This window comes from Eleginops maclovinus, chromosome 9 (assembly GCF_036324505.1).
Source record: "Eleginops maclovinus isolate JMC-PN-2008 ecotype Puerto Natales chromosome 9, JC_Emac_rtc_rv5, whole genome shotgun sequence".
Taxonomy (NCBI): Eukaryota; Metazoa; Chordata; class Actinopteri; order Perciformes; family Eleginopidae; genus Eleginops; species Eleginops maclovinus.
In genome coordinates this window covers 13,761,588-13,783,222 of record NC_086357.1, presented here as the reverse complement: position 1 = coordinate 13,783,222, position 21,635 = coordinate 13,761,588, and the positions used below count along the sequence as shown (strand labels likewise).

General features: G+C 39.5%; 1 protein-coding gene across 1 annotated transcript; it reads left to right on the top strand.

Annotated features, from left to right (window-relative positions):
• The first annotated feature begins 324 nt into the window (after positions 1–324).
• Positions 325–8,981, top strand: LOC134870057 (uncharacterized). The gene is made up of 10 exons (XM_063892065.1): positions 325–448; positions 1,379–3,179; positions 3,752–3,857; positions 4,354–4,501; positions 4,697–4,744; positions 4,869–4,946; positions 5,288–5,425; positions 5,950–6,033; positions 6,663–6,713; positions 7,604–8,981. The coding sequence occupies exons 2-10, from the start codon at positions 1,685–1,687 to the stop codon at positions 7,712–7,714; spliced, it is 2,259 nt and encodes a 752-aa protein (XP_063748135.1). The 5' UTR covers positions 325–448; positions 1,379–1,684; the 3' UTR covers positions 7,715–8,981.
• Positions 8,982–21,635: the final 12,654 nt, after the last annotated feature.

The following is a 21,635-nucleotide window of genomic DNA, read 5'->3' as shown; positions in this document are numbered from 1 at the left end:
ATATACAGTATCATGCATAATAGTCATGCTATAGTATAGAAAATATTTATCCCTGCTTTCGTTCTAAATCCAATATGATCCTTTATTAACTATGGCAATACTGATTTAGAATGATAGATCGATAGATAGATAGATAGATAGATAGATAGATAGATAGATAGATAGATAGATAGATAGATAGATAGATAGATAGATAGATAGATAGATAGATAGATAGATTAAAAACATTCATTTTTGACAGTAAATCTACAAGGTGAATCCTCAGACAGTTGAAGAAGAAGATGAAAAGGAAAGGTTGATTACGCAATTTTAGCGGTGACTTCGGGAGGTGGTCCGGAGGCAGCCGAAGATGATCCCGACGTAGTGACGCAATCAACGAGCGACGACTGCTTGAATTGTTGTTTCTTCAAATCGTGATCAGTCCAACTCAATTTATATCATAGATAAGGTAGAGTATATTGGTCTTTCTTTTCGCTTTTCGTCATACTTTTTGCTTGTGCATCATATCACTTTAAATACAGATCGGCTCCATCACGTTTGTGTTTAGAAGCCTCCAACTTCCTACCGAAAATGGAGGAAATGTGTGAAGTCGATGCTTTGTGTTTTCGCCTGTGTTTTGGCTCCAGCTAGCTAACCTAGCCAACATAGCTAGCTTCTATTGAATTACTAACTTAACCATCATTTATGAAATGCGATACTTGAGTTAGTTTAATCATCACATAGTACATTATATTCTCAAACTGTGTGTTGGAGTGTCCCCGCAACCCCGTGTTGAACTGCCTCAGCTAACGGTTTGTTAGTTTGTATACTTATTAACTAAATTGGTTGTGGTCATTTTGGCAGATACTTGCAAATATGCTAACGCCTAACAAAGCTGCCTTTGGTCAATTTAGCGGCTTACATGAATTGATAAGTTTGGCTGATGTGTTTCTAACGGCAGCATCTACGAGTTTAGCTTCCAAACGGAATAGCACCTCATGGACAAGTAACGCTTTTTTGACTTGCAATCTCAGTTAGGTACTGTGACATAAGTGCAAGCTAAAATGTGAACAGCTATTAACGTGTAAGTTGAAGAGAACCTTACTGTTGCACAGAGTAACATCGACGCTAGTTGTGGCAGTTAAATGTATGTTGGTTGTTACTAAGAATCAAATATGTGTATTTCACTATTTTTGTTATCATCTATTATTTTGTGCATAAAGAAATGCTCCTTTGATTTTGCTATAGGCTCAGAATAAATGACTATGCTTTTTTTGCTGACTGAGCAATACATTCCTTATATTTGATATTAGTCATGCTTTGCACTTCACTTATTTGTTTCAGAGAGGCTTGCTAACATTTCTCTTCCCTATTTGTTCTCTCTCACTGTTTCTTCCAGTTTCCCACTTTTTATAATTAGAAGACCCTGGTGTTATGATTCCAAACAGAGTCCACCTATAGAGTAACACAAAAATCTCTTCATGTTCGGATCAATGACCACTATGGTGGAAAAGGCTTGAGGACAACTGTATTCCTACAGACCAAAAGTACTTCAAGGAAGAAAAACCTGGAAGGAAGAGTCAATAAACATCAATGAAGGAACAAACCACAACATCTAAAGTTTAGAGGACCACGGGTAAAGGAGAGGACAGGAGTGCGGAGAGGGTGAGTTGGGGATGGGGTTGAAGAGCCATAGGAGGACGTCATGGTTCACAGCAGCTCTGCATCCCCAATGACAACAACATCAACTCATTTAACTGTTCCTGCTTCAGTACCTTCTCTGCAAGCAGCTCCCCCTCAGGTGCCTCCACCTGGAGATACTACAGATCAAGACCTAACTCAGAACCCTTCTAAACCCCTCCACACAGACCTTACTTCCAACTCAGAATCAACACAGCCCTCTACTCCAATTCCTGCTGATCCCAAACCCCATGTTGTAATCCCAGCAGAAGCCCTTACTACTCTTTCAAGCCCAGCATCAGCCTGGTCCGCTAAACAGACACGTACCGGTGCTCGGGGCTTAGTTAATGGCCGTACATCTGGCAGGAAGAGGACTCCTAAAGCCTGTGACTGCTGTGGCCCCAACAGTGCAGGACACAATGCAAAAACTTCAGGCAGAGGAAAGGGGAGGGCCAGAGGAAGGGTGCCTAGTAGGGACCTCGGGGACACCCCAAAAAGAAAAGTGGATGGCCAGCTAACAAGGTTAAAGTGTTTAGATTTGACCAAGGAGGCAGTTAAGGAAGAAGAGGATGAAGATGACAGATATGAGAAGGTGCAAAGAACTCTAGTCGTTGCTGATACTGAGTCAGAAACTCCTGCTGCTCTCCCCTTAACAGTCTGCCTGCAGGAGGGACCAATAAGGAACTGTGTTGCTGCAGAGAAAAAAGATGGGCAGATTAAGGGGGATATGTTGATAGAAGGGTTAGGTGGGAAAGTAGGCAGTAACAGCAGGGATGTTGAAATGCAAGGAATGGCAGGCAGGGGATCCCCGTTAGTTAGAGGGAGAGTCGACAGGGGAATAGTGAAAGCTACATCTGCATCAAAAATGGAAGTAGATGGTGAAATAAAGTGGGCCGGTTTAAGTGGTGTTGTCATTCATTCAAAAATCCATGCAATATCTCCAGTAATTTTAGCGCAGAAGCAGGGTCAAAACAAAGATTCAGAGATGGTACACGGAGACACAGCTGACTCCAGCTCAGTTAAATTTCCTGTCTCAAATGGAGACACTGTAAACCTGAGTGACACTGAACCTGAGGAGGAGGCGAAAGAGGGTTGCATGATGACGAGTGCAACGAAAAATGGACTTGTATCTATCTCACTGCTGTCCAGTCCAGCTTCAATCTCAGGGTCTCCCAAGGACCTGGACTCTGAGATGCTGGTGGACAAGACACCTGACAGAACTGTACCAGTAACTCTGTCCAATGGCAAAGACACCTCTTCAACAAATGACCACTGCTCCACACTCATGGAGGTGGATGCTTCTCAACCAGCTCTGGTCGCTCCTTCGTTCGGGGGCCCAATCACAGTGAGCAGCATGCAGCACAGCTGGGCATTAAGAGACCACAGGCTGTACTGTCACTCTGAAACCTGGGACAGGGAGGGGATGGAAGAGGTGTGGGGCATAGAACCGTCAGAACAAGTGATAGATGGAGGGAGACAGAATAAAGAAAGCCTGGAGCAGCTTACGGATATGATCCACGGTAAGATTTGTTTTCATTTTGTGGAAGCGTAGTAAATCATTGATCTTTATACACACATGCGAAAAGTGTTCCGGATTGCACTTTTCCTGTCACATAATATTCATAAAAAACATTTGACCTCATCCTTTACGACAATACACACAGAATGTTTAGGGGGCATTTTCTTAAAAGGGAACTGAATTTCTTACACTCAAATTATTTTCATGAAAAGTTTGGTCCTCTGCATGTTTTATGAATCAGTGGGAATGTGTCTCTTTAACAATTTCAAGAGACACGTAGTTATTTCTTCCTGGAAATCAAATGTTTTGTGTTTTTGTTTCGTGATGTTTCCTCGTCATACACGGCAAGGAAATAATGTTTCATTGTTAGATGATGTGCAAATACCAGCATTGTGTATGTTTACTCGAGTTAAATCCAAAGGAATGTAACACTGCTTGCATCTATGAGCACACATAACTGAACAGACGATTCAATGATTGTCAGCATTTGTTTGAGGATACAGTTTGTGAATGTGATTGTGAAGCTCATAGAAAACAATGTTAAGCTAACGGATCATCTTTCCAATCTCTCAGAGTTTCTGGAGAGCTTTTACATGAAGTATGGAAGTTTTAATCCTCTCAGTGAAACTGATGTCCTGGAACACCTGAAGAAGAAAGGCAACACTCACCTCAGCAAGTGGTTAGTCTACAGACACGCACGCATGCACGCACGCACGCACACACGTCAACCAGTTTATTCAAACAGCACAGTTTGTTCAGTTGACACGAATTAGGTAAAACATAAACAGCATGAACAATGATAATGAAGCTTTATAAAGGGGACTTTGCTGGTAATTCTGGGCTATTATAACTTGACTCTACTTTTTGTTTTATTTACAGTTCATATAGAACCATTTTTTATCCAGGCATGGCATATTATGTTATCATAATTGATCAAACCTAGCTAATATGGTTTTCAGATTATTCTATTGCACAAACTCTCTTTGGAAGCACAGTAGTTTCTGTTCAAACCTGGAATCCTTCCTTTTTAAAGAATGTTGTTTTTGTGATCCTCATCAGATCTCTTTCCTTTTATGAAATGTCACACTTTTCAAATGTCCTTGAAAGTATTTATGGAAAGGTCATAGGTTTATATAACATTTCTACTGCATTTTATCTTCTTGTTGTTGTTCCAGGGGACTGGACATCAAAAGGGAGATGACTCGGTATAGGGCAGGGCTGGCCTCTGCTCCTATCGCAGGCTTCATGTTGTCGTATAACAAACACACCCTGGGCCTGGAGGACCTCAGCACACTGGAGGAACAAAACTGGCTTAATGACCAGGTAAATATGGATGAAGAGTTGTACAGCTACAGAAATGCATTCTTCACTTCTTCTAACTCTGTGCAGCCTCGAACACAAAAGTCACTTCAAATGTTAAATCCAGCAATACAAAAACAATAAAACAACAAAGGTTTTTATTTTAGTGATGTTGGACAGTCTTACATTGACACTTTGTCGGTTCTTCTGTCTGCTCAGATCATCAACATGTATGGAGAGCTCATCATGGAGGCGACACAACAAAAGGTTAGTGAGGAGGTGTTTGTATGCTCAAAACTAAGAAGATGTATACATTAGTAAAATAAGCATGAGCCTGAACATGCATAATGTTTGTAATGTGTTTATAGTATTTCTCTTTTCTCTCTCTCAGGTTCATTTCTTCAACAGCTTTTTCCACAAGCAGCTCGTTGCCAAGGGTTATGAGGGTGTGAAGAGATGGACTAAAAAAGTAAGGATGAAGATTTAACCGTTGCTTTTGCCATTCATCAGTTGTTTTAATAGTCTCTTCAAAAGCTGAAATTTCACCTCTGGCTTATTTGTAGTGCTTGGTGGCAGCAGTAGTTGCTTAAACCATTGTTTTGTTGTCTAACTAAATGTGTAGCAGTTTAAATGTGTTCAGTAAACCGTGAAATCACCTAACTGTTTAAACTTGGATTAAATGAGGTCAGCCAAACTAGGGCTCAATAGAAAATGCTGAAGGACCTGTTCATCCTGTAGTTTGACTTTTAAAAGTATTGGCGTTTGATGACCTTTAATCTGTACGTATGTTCATTTGTGTGATTATTGCAGGTTGACCTGTTCTCCAAGTGGCTGCTGCTCTTTCCCATCCATTTAGAAATCCACTGGTCTCTCATTACGGTCACCATGGCAACCAAAACCATCAGCTACTATGACAGCCAAGGCATCGTCTTCCGACACACCACAGATGTGAGTGCCCCTGTGTTTGTTGGTGTTTTTGGGTTGGGATTCATAGTTTGGTTTTTTTTTGGGCAATTTTGAAACTCTTTGCAACACCGTGTTTTTGTGTGCTTGCATACATTATTGGTCCATCATTTCTTAGCTAGAGAGGCTACACGATTAATTGTTGCTTTCTCAGTTTGATGTCAGTTTGAGCAGATAGTCAGAATTTGTCAGTGGTTTCTAGGAAAATGCAGGTTTTCATCATAAAGCTGTAATGACGCAGAATTAGCTTTGATGGTAGATTCCTGTGTGAAAGACAAATGACCCCAAGCCACATATTTTCTGCTTTAAATTCAGCTCTTTTTCTCACCATCTGCATAGCAGGACCGAGAAGTGTTGTTTTCTTGGTGATACTATGTCTGCTCTGCCTTTTAAAGTGCTTGCACACTACCGTCTTTATTATCAAAACTGAATTTATATTGCATTTTGTTGAAAATATTTGTTGCTGGGACAATCCATCATTGTGTTCTCTGTGTGCGTTTCACTATCAGAACATAATGAAGTACCTTCAGTCGGAAGCCAGAGAGAAGCAGCAGACAGCTTTCCAGAAAGGCTGGAAGATTACCATCATCAAGGTGACCTTGAACCCTGACTCTTGCTGTGTTCACCTTTTGTCCTGGAAACATTTATGTCACATGCCACAGTTGATTTGTTTCAAATGCAAAAAGTTGCAAGCCTCTTTCTTCATTTGTTTCTTTTGTTTCGATACCTTTAGCGGAAATGCCTCCATTACAGCCTAAATTGCAAGATTGGTAGGACTAATCACAAGTCTGTGCAACCATCCAATATCACGTCTTCATATCATTTTAAAGCTTATTTGAATTCCTAGGATTTAGGGTCGCGATCTGAAAAGGAAAAATATAAACAAAAAATACCTGTATTTGCCTATTGATTAGAATGAACCACAAAGTCAGCCATAAAATTAAAATTATAATAAGTATAAAGGGCATTCTGCTCAAATAATTCCAGCATATAATAATTATATTCACATCAGCTGGATTTCTTCTTTTTTTTAAGCAAATCAGTGAACACACTTTTTTTGTCTGTAATGATGTTGATGGACTGTATCCCTGAACATCACATTTAGATACCTTAATGTAATTATTGTACACATGCACAGTAGATTAATACATATAGATCCATACGCATTTAATTCCAGAAGATGTAACTGACATGTTTTTTGACTGACATTTTGACTCCTCAGGGCATTCCTCAGCAGAAAAACGACAGCGACTGTGGAGTCTTCGTCCTCGAGGTAAGACACTATTCATTCCCGCTACCCAACTGTCCTCCTGTCCTTCGTTTATCACCGATTTATTTGATCTATTTTCATCATGTCCCTGTTTTCCCCTCTTTTTTTCTGCTTCATCTGTTTTTTCTTCCTGGACAAATAAATAAACAGAGCTATGCCTTCAGTGTCTTTGCTGCCCCAGGTTTCTACTTAAGTGTGATCATTGCTGAGTCTCTAGGAGGGCGAAAGACACTGTGGGGAAGCTTCTGTCATTGTTTACGTCGGGCCCTTTCAATTGGTAGACAGCGGGGCCACAACCTGCCTGGAAGCAATGAGTGGATTAGCCCTACATAAATCTGATATTTGAAAACCTATATAAACAACATAAAGTCTCTCTCTCACACTTTCTCTCTCAAAAAACCCCACAGTACAAGTGCCGGCTACTCAGTCATTTTCTCCTCACCTGACAATTGTGCTTCTACAATGCATAAAGTCGGCACTTTGCACACCAGGTTGAATTTGGTTGGTAATTTAACACATACTTTTGCCAATCCGGTGGTGTGGATTGGCTCTCACAACTACATGGGTTGTTGTGGATTGTAATAATCCTCACTAAGCACTTTAGGGGAGGGGGAGATACTAGTGGAGTGAGTTATTGCCACTTGTTATTCTTCTTTTCATTGATGGCATTGATAGCTATTGTTTATTCTACTGTGCTTTGGGTCGGACTTGTGACTAAACAAACTCTTTTTGTTAAAAATGTCAAACATTGCATATTTGTAACTACATACAATTTGTATCATCACCAAAAGCTAAACAAAAAGGTTTATTGTAGGCAGATGAACATGTCTGGCCCATCTACCTGTCATGGTTTGAAAATCTTTCTGTCTTTTCTTCCTGTTTTGCTCTGTCAGTACTGCCGCTGCCTCTCAGTGAAGCAGCCTCTGCTCTTCAGTCAGGAGGACATGCCGCGCATACGCAAGAGAATCCACAAGGAGCTGTGTGACTGTCACCTTAACGATTGATCAACTGATGGACGGTTGCCTTCACTCACTGGCTGCTCGCCTGGTCACATGAGACAGTCTGTCTATGTCTGTCTTTGACAGCCTGTTACATAACCGCTAACACAACCGACCTTCTGTATTCTAGGGAGCTCTGCCTGCTCCTCTCTCTGTCTGACTGACAGCTGACGGTTGCTCTTTGGGACTTAAAAAGTTCAAAAACATCCTGTAGCTAAGCAGATTTTTACTTGCAAAGAACTACTGACGTGGCCCCCTACTGACCACCAGAAATGCTGGACCTGTGACCATCAGGTTGTTTTATGTTCAATTTCAAGTTCCTTTCGCAGTGGATTTCAACCAAATGCACACAGCAGAGGTCTGACTGAAGACACAGCCGTTGGACCAGCCTAGACCAACGGGACCTTCCATCGCGAAAGGAGTGGCCTTATCTCTTAGATGGCCATTTTGACCTGAATGATATTTTTGACTGTTTCATGTTGGACTTTATGGCAGTACCATACTTAAAATTATGTATTCTTTTTAACATGATGAATAAAGATAAGATGTTTTTAATTCAGTGGATCATTGCTCACTAAAAACTTGAAGGTTTAAGTTGGTTTCGTTGGACTACAGATATTTGCACGGTTAGAGGCCTAACCCTTGAAGACTGTATAACAACAACTGAATGTACTGATCATGTATTCTTCCTGGTTGCCTCAAAGGGTGGCGCTCCAAACAGGCTAATAGCACATGCTGGCTTGATACAGGGATATCATTTTGCAAGGTTGTTTTCAGGTTTTTGACATCATATTAAAAGTAGTTTCTTATTAAATTCCAGTTTTACACCACATTACTTCTTGCTTTTGTGTTTCGCTGTGATCGCATCTTTATGGTTTTGCACATGCTTTTACCTGTATGTTCTGATGAAAGCAACGGTTTTACTTTTTTAATCCACCAATTTCATTAAAAAACAGTTTCTCATGCTGGTTAGAAGAGCTGTTCTGCTCTCTGCTGATGTTGACTTTATGTTGTGGAGGCCTCCTGCTTCACATGGACACATTAACACAGGTTAAGTGTGTGTGAGTATCCTGTTAAGAGAAGAGGACCTCAATTATTTCATATTCGGTCCAGCCTGATCCTTTTGTTGTATAGAGTTGTATTTGTCATGCGTATTTACAGATTTTATTGTACTCTTACTGCTCTACTACTGTACATGCTTGCTTTGGCTAAAACCCACGATTGTTTCTGGACTGTTTTTATTGTTGATATTAAAAGTCAGATATGCTGATAATTCTGTTGAAGCTTTTCTCTTAAGTAGTTTTGAATGCGATGAGCACTGGTGGGATTAACAAAATCACATGTATGCTTAAACATAGAACAACAAAGTGGGACAGGAGGGATGATATCTTTTAAGCTTTGCTTCTAGTGATGATTGAGGTTTATTTTTCCAAAATAATTGACCCTTACCAAGTCCCATGCACGGATAGCTACATTCATCCACCAGTGCCTGTTTTCCTGTTTTATCAGATCAGATGCTGTTGAAATCCAGCACTGATGGAAGAGAAATGTCCTTGCCACAAATAGGAAGAGAAATTGTCTGAAATATGTTATCAATAAATGCTTTTCATCCCTGCTTTCATTGAGTGAGTGGCAGTAGGGACTTTCAGTAAGAAATTGGTCCTTTAACCACTGACTGTTGTCGAGTGATTTACTAGATAATCTTATTTTATCAATGTCATAACGGCATCAAAGTCTCATCAAAATCTAAATTTAGTTTATCTTTCTCCTTGAGGGAAAAACAAATCTATTATCGTTATGAAATCTCATCAGTCGTTGATGATAACCCCTGAAGCAGCTGTTGGAGGAAAATGATTAGTTAAAGATAAATGTACTGTAGCCAAATTAACTGCATTATTACACTATTTCCAGAAGAGGGGGCCCTTTATCAGCAATTATCATCTTGTAATGGTCATGACATTTTGTCTTCTTTGCTCCAATGCGGAGCACAACGTCAGAAACATGTCAGTGGCCCTGAAGCTGGATTGAGGTTGAGTGTGTTGCTAGAAGGCAATTTGACCCATTCCTACTCGGTGAGGTCTTTGAATCATAATGCAAGTCTCTGACCATTTCAACATACTTTAATGTCACAATTAGCATCACACAAGCCTGTAAATGACTTAACCTTTGATTACAGTTTTATGTAAGTTGTACGCCTTATATGAATGCAAGTTCCAGTTTAATATTACTGCTAGCGCGTCATTTTCTCAGTCTGCGGGGAGCTTTTATTCACACACACAGCTAAATTACACAGGGCTGCCTGTTTTGCACTTGATGGTCTGATTGTGTTCAGCCCTGTTAGAGTATTTTAATCAAGTCACTGAACGTTTTCCTTCATATATGCACTCATACACAGAGTAGGTAGATATACAGTGGGGCAAAAAAGTATTTAGTCAGCCACCAATTGTGCAAGTTCTCCCATTTAAAAAGATGAGAGAGGCCTGTAATTTTCATCATAGGTACACTTCAACTATGAGAGACAGAATGAGAAAAAAAAATCCAGGAAATCACATTGTAGGATTTTTAAAGAATTAATTGGTAAATTCCTCGGTAAAATAAGTATTTGGTCACCTACAAACCAGCAAGATTTCTGGCTCTCACGGACCTGTAACTTCTTCTTTAAGAGGCTCCTCTGTCCTCCACTCGTTACCTGTATTAATGGCACCTTTTTGAACTCGTTATCAGTATAAAAGACACCTGTCCACAACCTCAAACAGTCATACTCCAAACTCCACTATGGCCAAGACCAAAGAGCTGTCAAAGGAGACCAGAGACAAAAATTGTAGACCTGCACCAGGCTGGGAAAACTGAATCTGCAATAGGTAAGCAGCTTGGTGTGAAGAAATCAACTGTGGGAGCAATTATTAGAAAATGGAAGACATACAAGACCACTGCTAATCTCCCTCGATCTGGAGCTCCACGCAAGATCTCACCCCGTGGGGTCAAAATGATCACAAGAACGGTGAGCAAAAATCCCAGAACCACACGGGGGGACCTAGTGAATGACCTGCAGAGAGCTGGGACCGAAGTAACAGAGGCTACCATCAGTAACACACTACGCCGCCAGGGACTTAAATCCTGCAGTTCCAGACGTGTCCCCCTGCTTAAGCCAGTACATGTCCAGGCCCGTCTGAAGTTTGCTAGAGGGCATTTGGATGATCCAGAAGAGGATTGGGAGAATGTCATATGGTCAGATGAAACCAAAATAGAACTTTTTGGTAAAAACTCAACTCGTCGTGTTTGGAGGAGAAAGAATGCAGAGTTGCATCCAAAGAACACCATACCTACTGTGAAGCATGGGGGTGGAAACATCATGCTTTGGGGCTGTTTTTCTGCAAAGGGACCAGGAGGACTGATCCGTGTAAAGGAAAGAATGAATGGGGCCATGTATCATGAGATTTTGAGTGGAAACCTCCTTCCATCAGCAAGGGCACTGAAGATGAAGCGTGGCTGGGTCTTTCAGCATGACAATGATCCCAAACACACCGCCAGGGCAATGAAGGAGTGGCTTCGTAAGAAGCATTTCAAGGTCCTGGAGTGGCCTAGCCAGTCTCCAGATCTCAACCCCATAGAAAATCTTTGGAGGGAGTTGAAAGTCCGTGTTGCCCAGCGACAGCCCCAAAACATCACTGCTTTAGAGGAGATCTGCATGGAGGAATGGGCCAAAATACCAGCAACAGTGTGTGGAAACCTTGTGAAGACTTACAGAAAACGTTTGACCTCTGTCATTGCCAACAAAGGGTATATAACAAAGTATTGAGATGAACTTTTGTTATTGACCAAATACTTATTTTCCACAATAATTTGAAAATAAATTCTTTAAAAATCCTACAATGTGATTTCCTGGATTTTTTTTTCTCATTCTGTCTCTCATAGTTGAGGTATACCTATGATAAAAATTACAGGCCTCTCTCATCGTTTTAAATGGGAGAACTTGCACAATTAGTGGCTGACTAAATACTTTTTTGCCCCACTGTAACAATGTCAATTTAATTGCAACTGTACCATCAGGAGTACACAATGCTCAACTGAAACTAACGACATTATAACTTTTCTATATTCTCTAAATTGTTTAAGGTTTCACTTAAACTGAAGTTGAGTAAACGACAAAAGCTTTCCACAGAGCCACACCACTAGCATAGCAGAAAATAAATTGGGATTTCATTAAATCATTCTTTGCCTTCCTTGTTTTTAGCACCATTGTTGGGTTTGCTGTACTGGTGTGATGGCAGTTTGGACGTACCTCTACAGCAGCACTGGTTGTCTGGTCTTCTCTTCCACTAAACCTAATTCAGCTCGACACACGCAGGTTAAGTGCTGCAAAGCGCTGCTTTAACTCTAATGAGGGGAAACTATAATAGGATGAGCTGATAAGAGGCAGGAGAAAAAACTGATGTCCCTGTGTGTGAGAGATGCCTAGGATTAGTCAGATCTCATCTCCTGAATGGACTCCCTGTTGATCTGTTCTATCACTAGTCCACCCTCATCTTTAAATCTTTAAAAACTAAAATCACTCTGTTCTTTCTGATGCTTTTTCAGTCAGGATGACCAATTTCATCCTTATTATCCTGGGGGAAATATGTTTTGCCTCCAGGAGAAAACGTTTCATTAAAGCGTTTGAACTTCTTGTTTTTTTGTAACTTCCCACAAACATGTTTATGAAACCAAAAATAACTCAAATACATAACAGATCAAATCTCATGATAAATAAAGTCATCTCTAATGTTACAAATAAAAACTTGAAAAAGACACTGACATATACAGTATCCAAGAATTGCTTTTGTCACATTTAAGTTTCAAAATCACAGCATAAGAAGTAGGAAAGGGCTTAAGTGAAACGACTCAACTGCTGAAGCCTGTTCATTACATTAAAACATTTGGTCTGTTGGGAGAGTCTCCGACATGTTTTGCATTTATTTTGGGCATCCGGATTCTTTAACAATAAGTTTGAGTACAATTAACAAGTATCTTCTGCTTCTCTTATAACAAAGGAGTAAAATATAAACATTTCAAGCCTCGGTTTTAGTATCGGAACCAATCTGGTTTCCGTTTGCTGTCGGCCAAGTAATGAGCATCATCACCTGCTCAAAATACCAAGATTGATAGCTAACATGTCATGGAAAAGTATTCAAAACATAACTTTTTTAAACTAAATTTACATGTAAGTCAATTCACACAAATTCTAATCTCAGAGCGAAAAAAATATCGACACTCCTATAAATTATATTAAGGTCACCTGGCAGCTGCTCTGAAATGAAATCATCCAGGGAGATTATATTATTACTCCGATTGAGGATTCCTTTCACGCAAATCTTTTTATTTGAGCATATTACTGCCGAATTTATCTGAATCTTATTGCTATACCCAAAGGTTTGAATTACCAGGTCTTCTTTGTTGCAGCAGCTTTGTTCTTTGTGCCCAAATTGTGTTGCTTTTCATTTGTTTAGAAACAGGCTTTTTTATTTGGATCAAAGACTGCTTGTACAGTGTAAGCAGCCCTGCAGGACATCTAGACTTAAAACTGTTTTATAGCAGAAAAGCAGATTTGACTTTGGAGCCGGCAGCCAGTCTTATATAGATAGTACCTTTGAATAGTACCACTACTTTTAATAGTGATAACACTTACTGGAGATTTCCTAATTTCATTGTTTAAGTGAAACTTTTCCAGAGTAAATTAAGGGAAAAACGAATGCACGGATAAGTGGGATAGTGTGAAGATGGCATGAATAGAGGGATTTATTTGGTGACATTGTGAGAAAGGTCAGGATAAAGCTTAGAATGAAGACGAGAAGAAGCATTTGGATCATAATAGGACATAGAAATGGATATGGTGAGCACTGAGGGGCCAGATTAAGGGATGAGAAATGAGATGGACGGTTTGGGAGATCTGAGGAATTCAGCCCTGCAGGAGGTATGCAGTTATCACAGATATTAGTCTGAGAGCTAAAAGTGGATAAGGGAATTTGTAAGTAGTTATATAAAACATGTATAAGACTGGAAGAAAGTTTATCAGATATAAGTTCGTGAATATTCATATATGTTACAATAGGAAAGACTGTCTAGGAAATTGTAATACTTAAACAGGTTTTAACTTTGGAAGATATCCAGATATTTGGAATCTGCAAGTCAGCTTCAGATACAGTTATACAATTCTAAACCAACGTGCACGTTAAAGCAAAACATACATTTCATTCAAAAGTAGGTATAAAACAAACATTTATACACACATGTACTGCATGTATGCCTCCACCAATTTCATTGGTTTATCATTTCATCCTAGAATACATTTTTGGGGAGTTGTTTTTTATGTTATTAGAGGTCACATTGAAATTGACCTATGAACCTAAGATTCATTCAGGTTAACCTTGAGTCCAATTGGACATTTGTACTAAATTTGAAGAATACTCCTCAAGCATTACTGAGATAGTACACTTGTGAGAGTAGGAAATGTTGTGCCTAGGGACACCACTATCATCATGCTATGTGAACATACAGTTGTGTGTGAATGTCAAAGTCCTTTGCTGGTGGTCTCTTGTTTTTTAAATCTGGAAGCTGACTCTGCTTTGGAAGATAATCAAAGTTATCAATACTTTGTTTAAGCTCCTTTTCTTAGAGTCAATACACCTCCTGGGTCAACAGGTTAACTCACTCCTTCAGTGTATCGTTCAGTGATTAATTTGCTCGGTCACGTGTGGGATTCAGTTTTTTATTCAGTTGGTCAGGGTTAAACTGTCAGTAAACACCACACAGAGTTGTGTTTACTCGGCTTCTCCCTGCTTAATTCTGCTGTTGTCTGATTAACATTTATCACACTGCGTGAGTGCTACTATTTTATATGTGGGTTACATTTCTTTCACTCCATTTGCAATCATTTTCTCACAAGCATTATACCAAATCAGCACGCTGATCTGAGCTGACTGCTCAGCAACAGATGGACATCTTAATCTTCCCCATCAGCCCCTCCTCCAACAACACTTCCAACATAGCATCATGGCGCCTGTGCTGTGTACCAGAAACAACAGATTGATTTAGACATGCATCTCTGAGAAAAAACATAAACACTGAAACAAGCTAATTAATTAAACAGTGTATGAAACAAAGTAAACACTTGAACCTGCGTCTTGAGTGTGTTGTAGCATGACAGATGAGGCAAACAATTACTGTAGCTTCATTAAAACACGAGAAGTGATGCCTCATTTATCAGTACGATTAAATATTAATAAAGCAATCATAAAGTAATTCAATATCAAAGGCATTCAATATTGTTTTCAAGTGTCCTTGAATAATAAACCTGTTTTCTGAGCGTTTTTCCCCAGGATGGAAATGTTTGTTGATTGTTGATTGTTGATTGTGATGCTGATTCCCACAAACCTGAAACTCTTCACTTGCGCCACTGATTAAGACCAGAGTATGTCTTCAGCTTCTTTCTTCTCAAATCAACTCCTTGATTTTGCTGATTGCGTTTGTTGTACTTAAGCAACCCCTCTTGGCTGATTCCTACCTTTGACCTTTATACTCCATACTGCCAACCTGATTTTTGTCAAGATGTTGGATCTGTGCCTTATTTTTATATTTGCACTCTTCCCATTTTGTCTCATTTTAGCTTGAAGCGCTGCAGTGCAAATACAGATATTTGTCCAACATAGTTACAGGTGGAAGTTTCCTTTCCTGTTACCATTCCTCCCTTCCACATCACTATGACGATTCCCTTCAGGCCAATCAAAACAAATCTCAATATCTTTGTCATCATTACCGTTGATTGTCTCTCTTCACAGGAAGCGCTTTGTCTTGTCCAAATCAAAATGAGTCACATCAATTATTTTTGAATGGGTTTTTTCTTCTGCTGTTTTTTTGTAGCCTCTCATTCAGACGTGCACTTGTGCACGTGTTGATAACATGCTAATAAATGAGTCCATATACAGCACTTGGGTTTACACACACACACACACACACACACACACACACACACACACACACACACACACACACACACACACACACACACACACACACACACACACACACACACACACACACATAGGTGTTCGTACTTTGCTGTTAGGAACATCATTTACATACAGTAATGCATTTTAGCTGGAATAGTTTATCTGAAATAAGCTATCGTCTTGTTCTAATATGTAAATATTTTACACATTTTGCTGAAGTTAAATAAAAACTGTGTGGTTTATTCCCATCCTTATGCAAACTGTTTCGTGGTGTTAGATTCAAATGTACAAACTGAAATGAACCTTATATCAATGTTGTCATCTAACTCTCGGCTACAAGCAAACAAGCAAGCATTTATCCAGAGTGTCATCAATTCCTTTGAAACTAATTGCTGAAGGTTTTTTAAAAGTGTCCATACAAAATGTTGTCTTCGGGTCTTAACTCAGATTGGTCCTCACAAATTAGTGCACCATCATCTCCTTCTATAAAATGAAGCTAAAACAAAAAAAATCCTTTTATTGCCAGAACTTCCTGTCCCTGCATTTTGTCCTCCAGATTAAAGGGAAATCATGAGCATCTATTTCATGGCTCAGTGGAAGACAAAGACACTGATACAATAGAACTAATTTTCCTGTAGTTATCATGCTGTTTTGAATGTTTAATTAGAAGACTTGTGATATCAGGTTTTTGCAGAATCAATGTCTGACTCACTTTACAGGTGTGTAGCTGAAGCTTGTTTCATAATTATGTTAGCATTGCCAGTGAAGGTTATTCCACTGAGCTTGTAAACTAGCATTGTATTGTTAACAAGTAACCAAAGCAACCTCTGTGAAGCTTTGCTCTGCCGAGAACACAATGTCAAAGCTGCCTGGAATAAACTACACTGTTCATGTACATTGAAGTGAAAACACACACTCCATGAACAATGATAATAGATGTATACATTGATTTTGGTTGAGGTCTTTTCAGGACACTTAAAAAGAAAAACAGCATCAACCTAGCAGCTGATAAACTTTGTCCGCAAAGGAACTCAAATTACTTGAGGTTTCCCAACCCATAACTCTTCAAAATCAATAAAGTCTGTTGCAGTGAACTAATGCTTGCTTCTGTCTTTGTGAAGCCTTTAACTGCAGTTCAAAACAAAGACAGCGGTGAGCTCCATCAGCACGTCTCTGTGCCCCAGTGGTGTCTGCCATTAAAGAAATATCCCACAGAGGGTTCTCTGCGTGGTAGAGACATTTATGGAGATAAACATGTATGGACCCAAATACACTGAAACTCTCCTGTAAATATTTCAGCAGTTTACTTCTCCAGGTTAGTTCCATAATGGACTCTACATACAGTCGGAAACACATGTTCTGCATGACAATGTCAGTGTCTGGTGTGTGTACGCTCAGTAAACATGTTGGAGAAGAACATACTAACTACAGCCTTATGCAAGTGTGTGGGAGCATAAATGTGGTTGTTTCTATAGAAGCATGCCTGTAAATGTGTGTTTTTGGTTGCATGTAGTTGTGTGTTTCTGGTTCAAACTGGTGTTGGCAGATTTGGATTTTCTTCTTTAAACTGAAAAGAAGAGAAATAATTGCTCCTTAAGGTCAGGGAGACATATATTTATAACCTGATGTATGAAGGCAGGTTGTTAACCTGTTCCACTTAACTACTTATGTGTGATTGTTTGCACTTGAACCTTCAACACATTGTCCACTGATTTAAATTATAGCCCTCTTTTTTCAGGCGGCTGTCTCCCTTTCGCTGTGATTGCCGTAATCACACAGCAGGCCAAGAGTTGACCTGCAGTGCACATTTGTTTATATGAATACACTTTTTCTTGTGTGCTTCCAAATCAGACTGCATCCATGCCTAAGGAAAAGGCGTGTGCAGAAGTTGTATGCTATATTTAGACTGAGCGCCAGGAGAAAAAGCATGTGGAGGAAAAAGCACTTAACGCAAAGACTGACCCTTAAACTTCAGTCTCAGAATCTAGCCTTTGAATGTGTGCAGGATTGCAAAATCAACATTGGAACAGTGTGTGTGTGTGTGTGTGTGTGTGTGTGTGTGTGTGTGTGTGTGTGTGTGTGTGTGTGTGTGTGTGTGTGTGTGTGTGTGTGTGTGTGTGTGTGTGTGTGTGTGTGTGTGTGTACAGGGGTAATTCCCATTCCCACTGGGGCTTCTAGTAAACTTCTGTTGCAAATGTGAATGTAGGTCAGCTAGCACATGCCAATCGGTATTTTGAGTGCTTGTATTCAAGATCAAATGTGTAAACAGTGACCCAAAAGCACTGGATAAGTGGTTAAGGTCTCCCTCCTGTGTTCCTCATACCAAACCAGTTCTCAGTTGGTTTTCAGTTTGATCGGAAAATGTTTTCCTTCTGTACTTTGTATTGCCTCAGTCTGCAGCCTCATCTTTTGTCAGTTTTGTTTTTAAGAACCAGCTTGCCTTTGCCTATCTGGTTTCCGGTAAAATAGTTCCAGATTGAACTGAAACACAACATGGATACAATCTAGTTCATTATCAATTCAACTGACTGGGTTTGTAACATGATGGGTGGTGTCCTTGAAATTGCACTTGAGCTCCTGCAGGCTACATCACTTCAGTGAAACCACGTAGTAGTACGTGGCTTAGAGATGGAAAATCATGCGTACATGAAAATGAATGAACTGCATACAAAAACCTTGCCTCCACATTTTCTTGTATAATATATATGTGTGTGTGTGTGTGTGTGTGTGTGTGTGTGTGTGTGTGTGTGTGTGTGTGTGTGTGTGTGTGTGTGTGTGTGTGTGTGTGTGCAGACACAGGGTTGTGCTGGTGATTCATGTCTGGAGATCATGCTGGGAGGGCTGACGGATTTGACTTGGAAAGAGGAAAGTGAGATACCACAGTGTGTAGCCAAAACCTCTCAGCACGCTTCGCTCACTTCACTATACAAGATGAGCAAAGTGAGAAGCAGAAGCCTTTCAAAAGAGTGATTTGTAAGTGTGTGTGTGTGTGTGTGTGTGTGTGTGTGTGTGTGTGTGTGTGTGTGTGTGTGTGTGTGTGTGTGTGTGTGTGTGTGTGTGTGTGTGTGTGTGTGTGTGTGTGTGTGTGAGATGGGAGTAGAATGATTGCTTTATATGAGTATGAGGCTCTAGTATGTGACTCAGAGTTATGACTTATAAATAGTAAAAACTGTTCTTGTTCCAAATTAAATGACCTCAAACCACATACTGAAATGTGGCAGCTCAATATATTGATATTAAAAGAAAAAATGAACACATTGTGCAGAAAACATAGAAACCCCCCTCCCTCCCCCCACAAAAAGGTAGGGGGATTATACCAGTTGGGGCAAATATATAAGCTTAAATAACAATATTTACCTATAGGTTGAGCTCCTCTATTGAGCGAGATTTAAAATGTCAGAGAAAGAAATTGAATATGTGTTTTATTTTTTTTCCTTCAAAAATAAAACACATATTTAAAATTCAACCAAATCTTCCTGTCTGCTTGAAATCCATAAGAAGAACATCAGGACTCAATACCAATGTGTGGACACAGGTGACCATACAACATCAAATTTCAGAATTTCAGTTAAACATCAAACACTGTTGGCATCATGAATGTTGACATCGGCTTAAGATAGAGTACAGTTATTATAATATGTCTTTGGGAGCACACATTTTATTGGTCATTTGAAGAAGTTGCATGTAAAGGTCCGCTAAAGGCACATCTGCATTGTTGTAATACACTAGTTTGTTTATGTGAAAGGAGAAATGCTCAACAAGGCAAGATAAATGCAAAGACATTTGCCAGAAAATGTCATAATGTTATCTGTACTTGATACCAACAAAAGGAAACAAATCTTGACCTTTTTCCTCAATTAAAATGTGGCCCATTATGAGACGACACAGAGGGAGTAATGGTTATAAAACAGAAATACAATTCATTGTGCTGGGATGCATTTCCTTGGCTCGGTGGCCTTCAATGTCGTAAATGCAGTGCACATAAAGGATGGTAAAACAGGTTGTTTTTGTGTGTCTGTGTGTGAGGCAACAGTGCCAAAGAAGAAGATGTTTGTCCTAATGTCTGAAGTGTGAAATACTCTGTAATTCAATAGAGAAAGAGGTAAACATGTTGCCTCGAAACAGCATTGTGTCCTTGCAGACGTGATGTTTTATCACCTGAGTCAACAGATGGTGATTTCTTTTTCTTCCTCTGAATAGAAAATAAACGCAGCATTTAGTGGAAGGGTGAGGGGCTTTGAAAGTGAATCTGCAGAATGTGGTAAGACACAAGATTATATTAGATGGCGGTAGTGTTATTAATGTGTCTGTGATTGCCTGATATGGACCAGGGAAGACTGACTGGGCTGGCTTCCTTTTTGACTGTGTAGTTGAATAATTTATTCCATACTGATATTTGTGTGTGTGTGTGTGTGTGTGTGTGTGTGTGTGTGTGTGTGTGTGTGTGTGTGTGTGTGTGTGTGTGTGTATTTGCGTGGTTGTCTCTATGTGTGTGTGTCTCAGCAACCGCCCTCATACTACCAGATGTCATGTTGAAAATATCAACACACAAACACTGATATGTAGATGTAGCCATACACACACACATCATTAATTAAACACATAACAAAAAGATCTATTGGGATTTGTGGGGTTAAAGGAGAATCAACAAGAAGCAGCAAATGTGTGCTGCGAATTAGAATTACAAATGTTATCCCTTAAACTACTAAGACTGGTCACCCAGAGTGGCATCATCTCATACATACGGAGGACTTGCATTCTTATACAGTATGTCTTGTTGCCTATTGACAGCTTTTCAGACAGTCAGAATTATAATTATGTCCCTGAAATGAGAACCAGTGTGGATGCTTCCTGTTGTATTACAGTGGTAGCATTTTAATGTCTGTAGCAGAGATTCCACATCATGATTTATAGATATTTTAGTTCAACTCGATTACAAGGATGTCTAAACATAAGATTGAGTAAATCCAATGGGATGCAGGGGCAGGGATTGAATTGAATTTGCATTCAGAAGCATCACGTCTGTTTTCAATGTAATCCTTTTCTTTCCTTCTTGGTTGCAAGTAATATGCAGTTCATTGGTGGAATATGAATAGATTTAAATAGATTCATTGCATCTCAATCTTTTGTCCCATAGATGTGATGTTTATATCCCAGATAAATGTTTATCTCCTGTAAACATATCTATTCACTATATGACTTTATTCATAGCAGTATGATAGATGTGTTTCCTCACAGTGGAGGTGCAGCTGAATATTTTATCTGTGTGTGTGTTTTAGTTTTTTATGTGTGTGTGTTGTGCCTCCACAAAGCGAATGGTAATCACATGCTCACACTCAGATAGTGTCGCCTCTCTCTGCTCCTTTCCTTTATTACCATTCCTTGATGCGACAGACTCAGACCAGCTTTACAATGACTGTAAAGCTTAAATGGTTTAAATGGCTTTGTGTGTGAAGCTGTGTGTAGAGATGCAGAAAAGAATGTATTTACTTGGGTTGTCTTTCTCACAAGAGTGCCCTGTAGCTTAGATTGGAAAGATGAAAGATTGTTATTCCTAAGGGTTTCCTTTTACTAGAAAAAAACCCACCACAAATTAGTCGCTGCTGTCAGAATGACTATCGACGTTAATTGGGTTATATGCTTTAGGATTAGTTTGACACTTTGGGAATGTTTACATTTTTCCTCTCTTGCTACTTTCAGTCTTTCGGTTGTTGCCTGCTAGCTGTAAAGCTTCATATTTAATCCACGGGAAAGGGGTATCAATCTTCTGATCAAATGACAAGTAAATAGGGGGATTTCCTAAAATATTAAACAATTATTTTAATCAAAAAGAACTTGCTGTAAAATTGAAGTGCTTTTTTGTTCCACTTCATTATTCATCACATCAAAGTGTTAATGTTAGCTTTTTTCTGTCCAGGAAGGGTCATTATTTTGCCCAAATC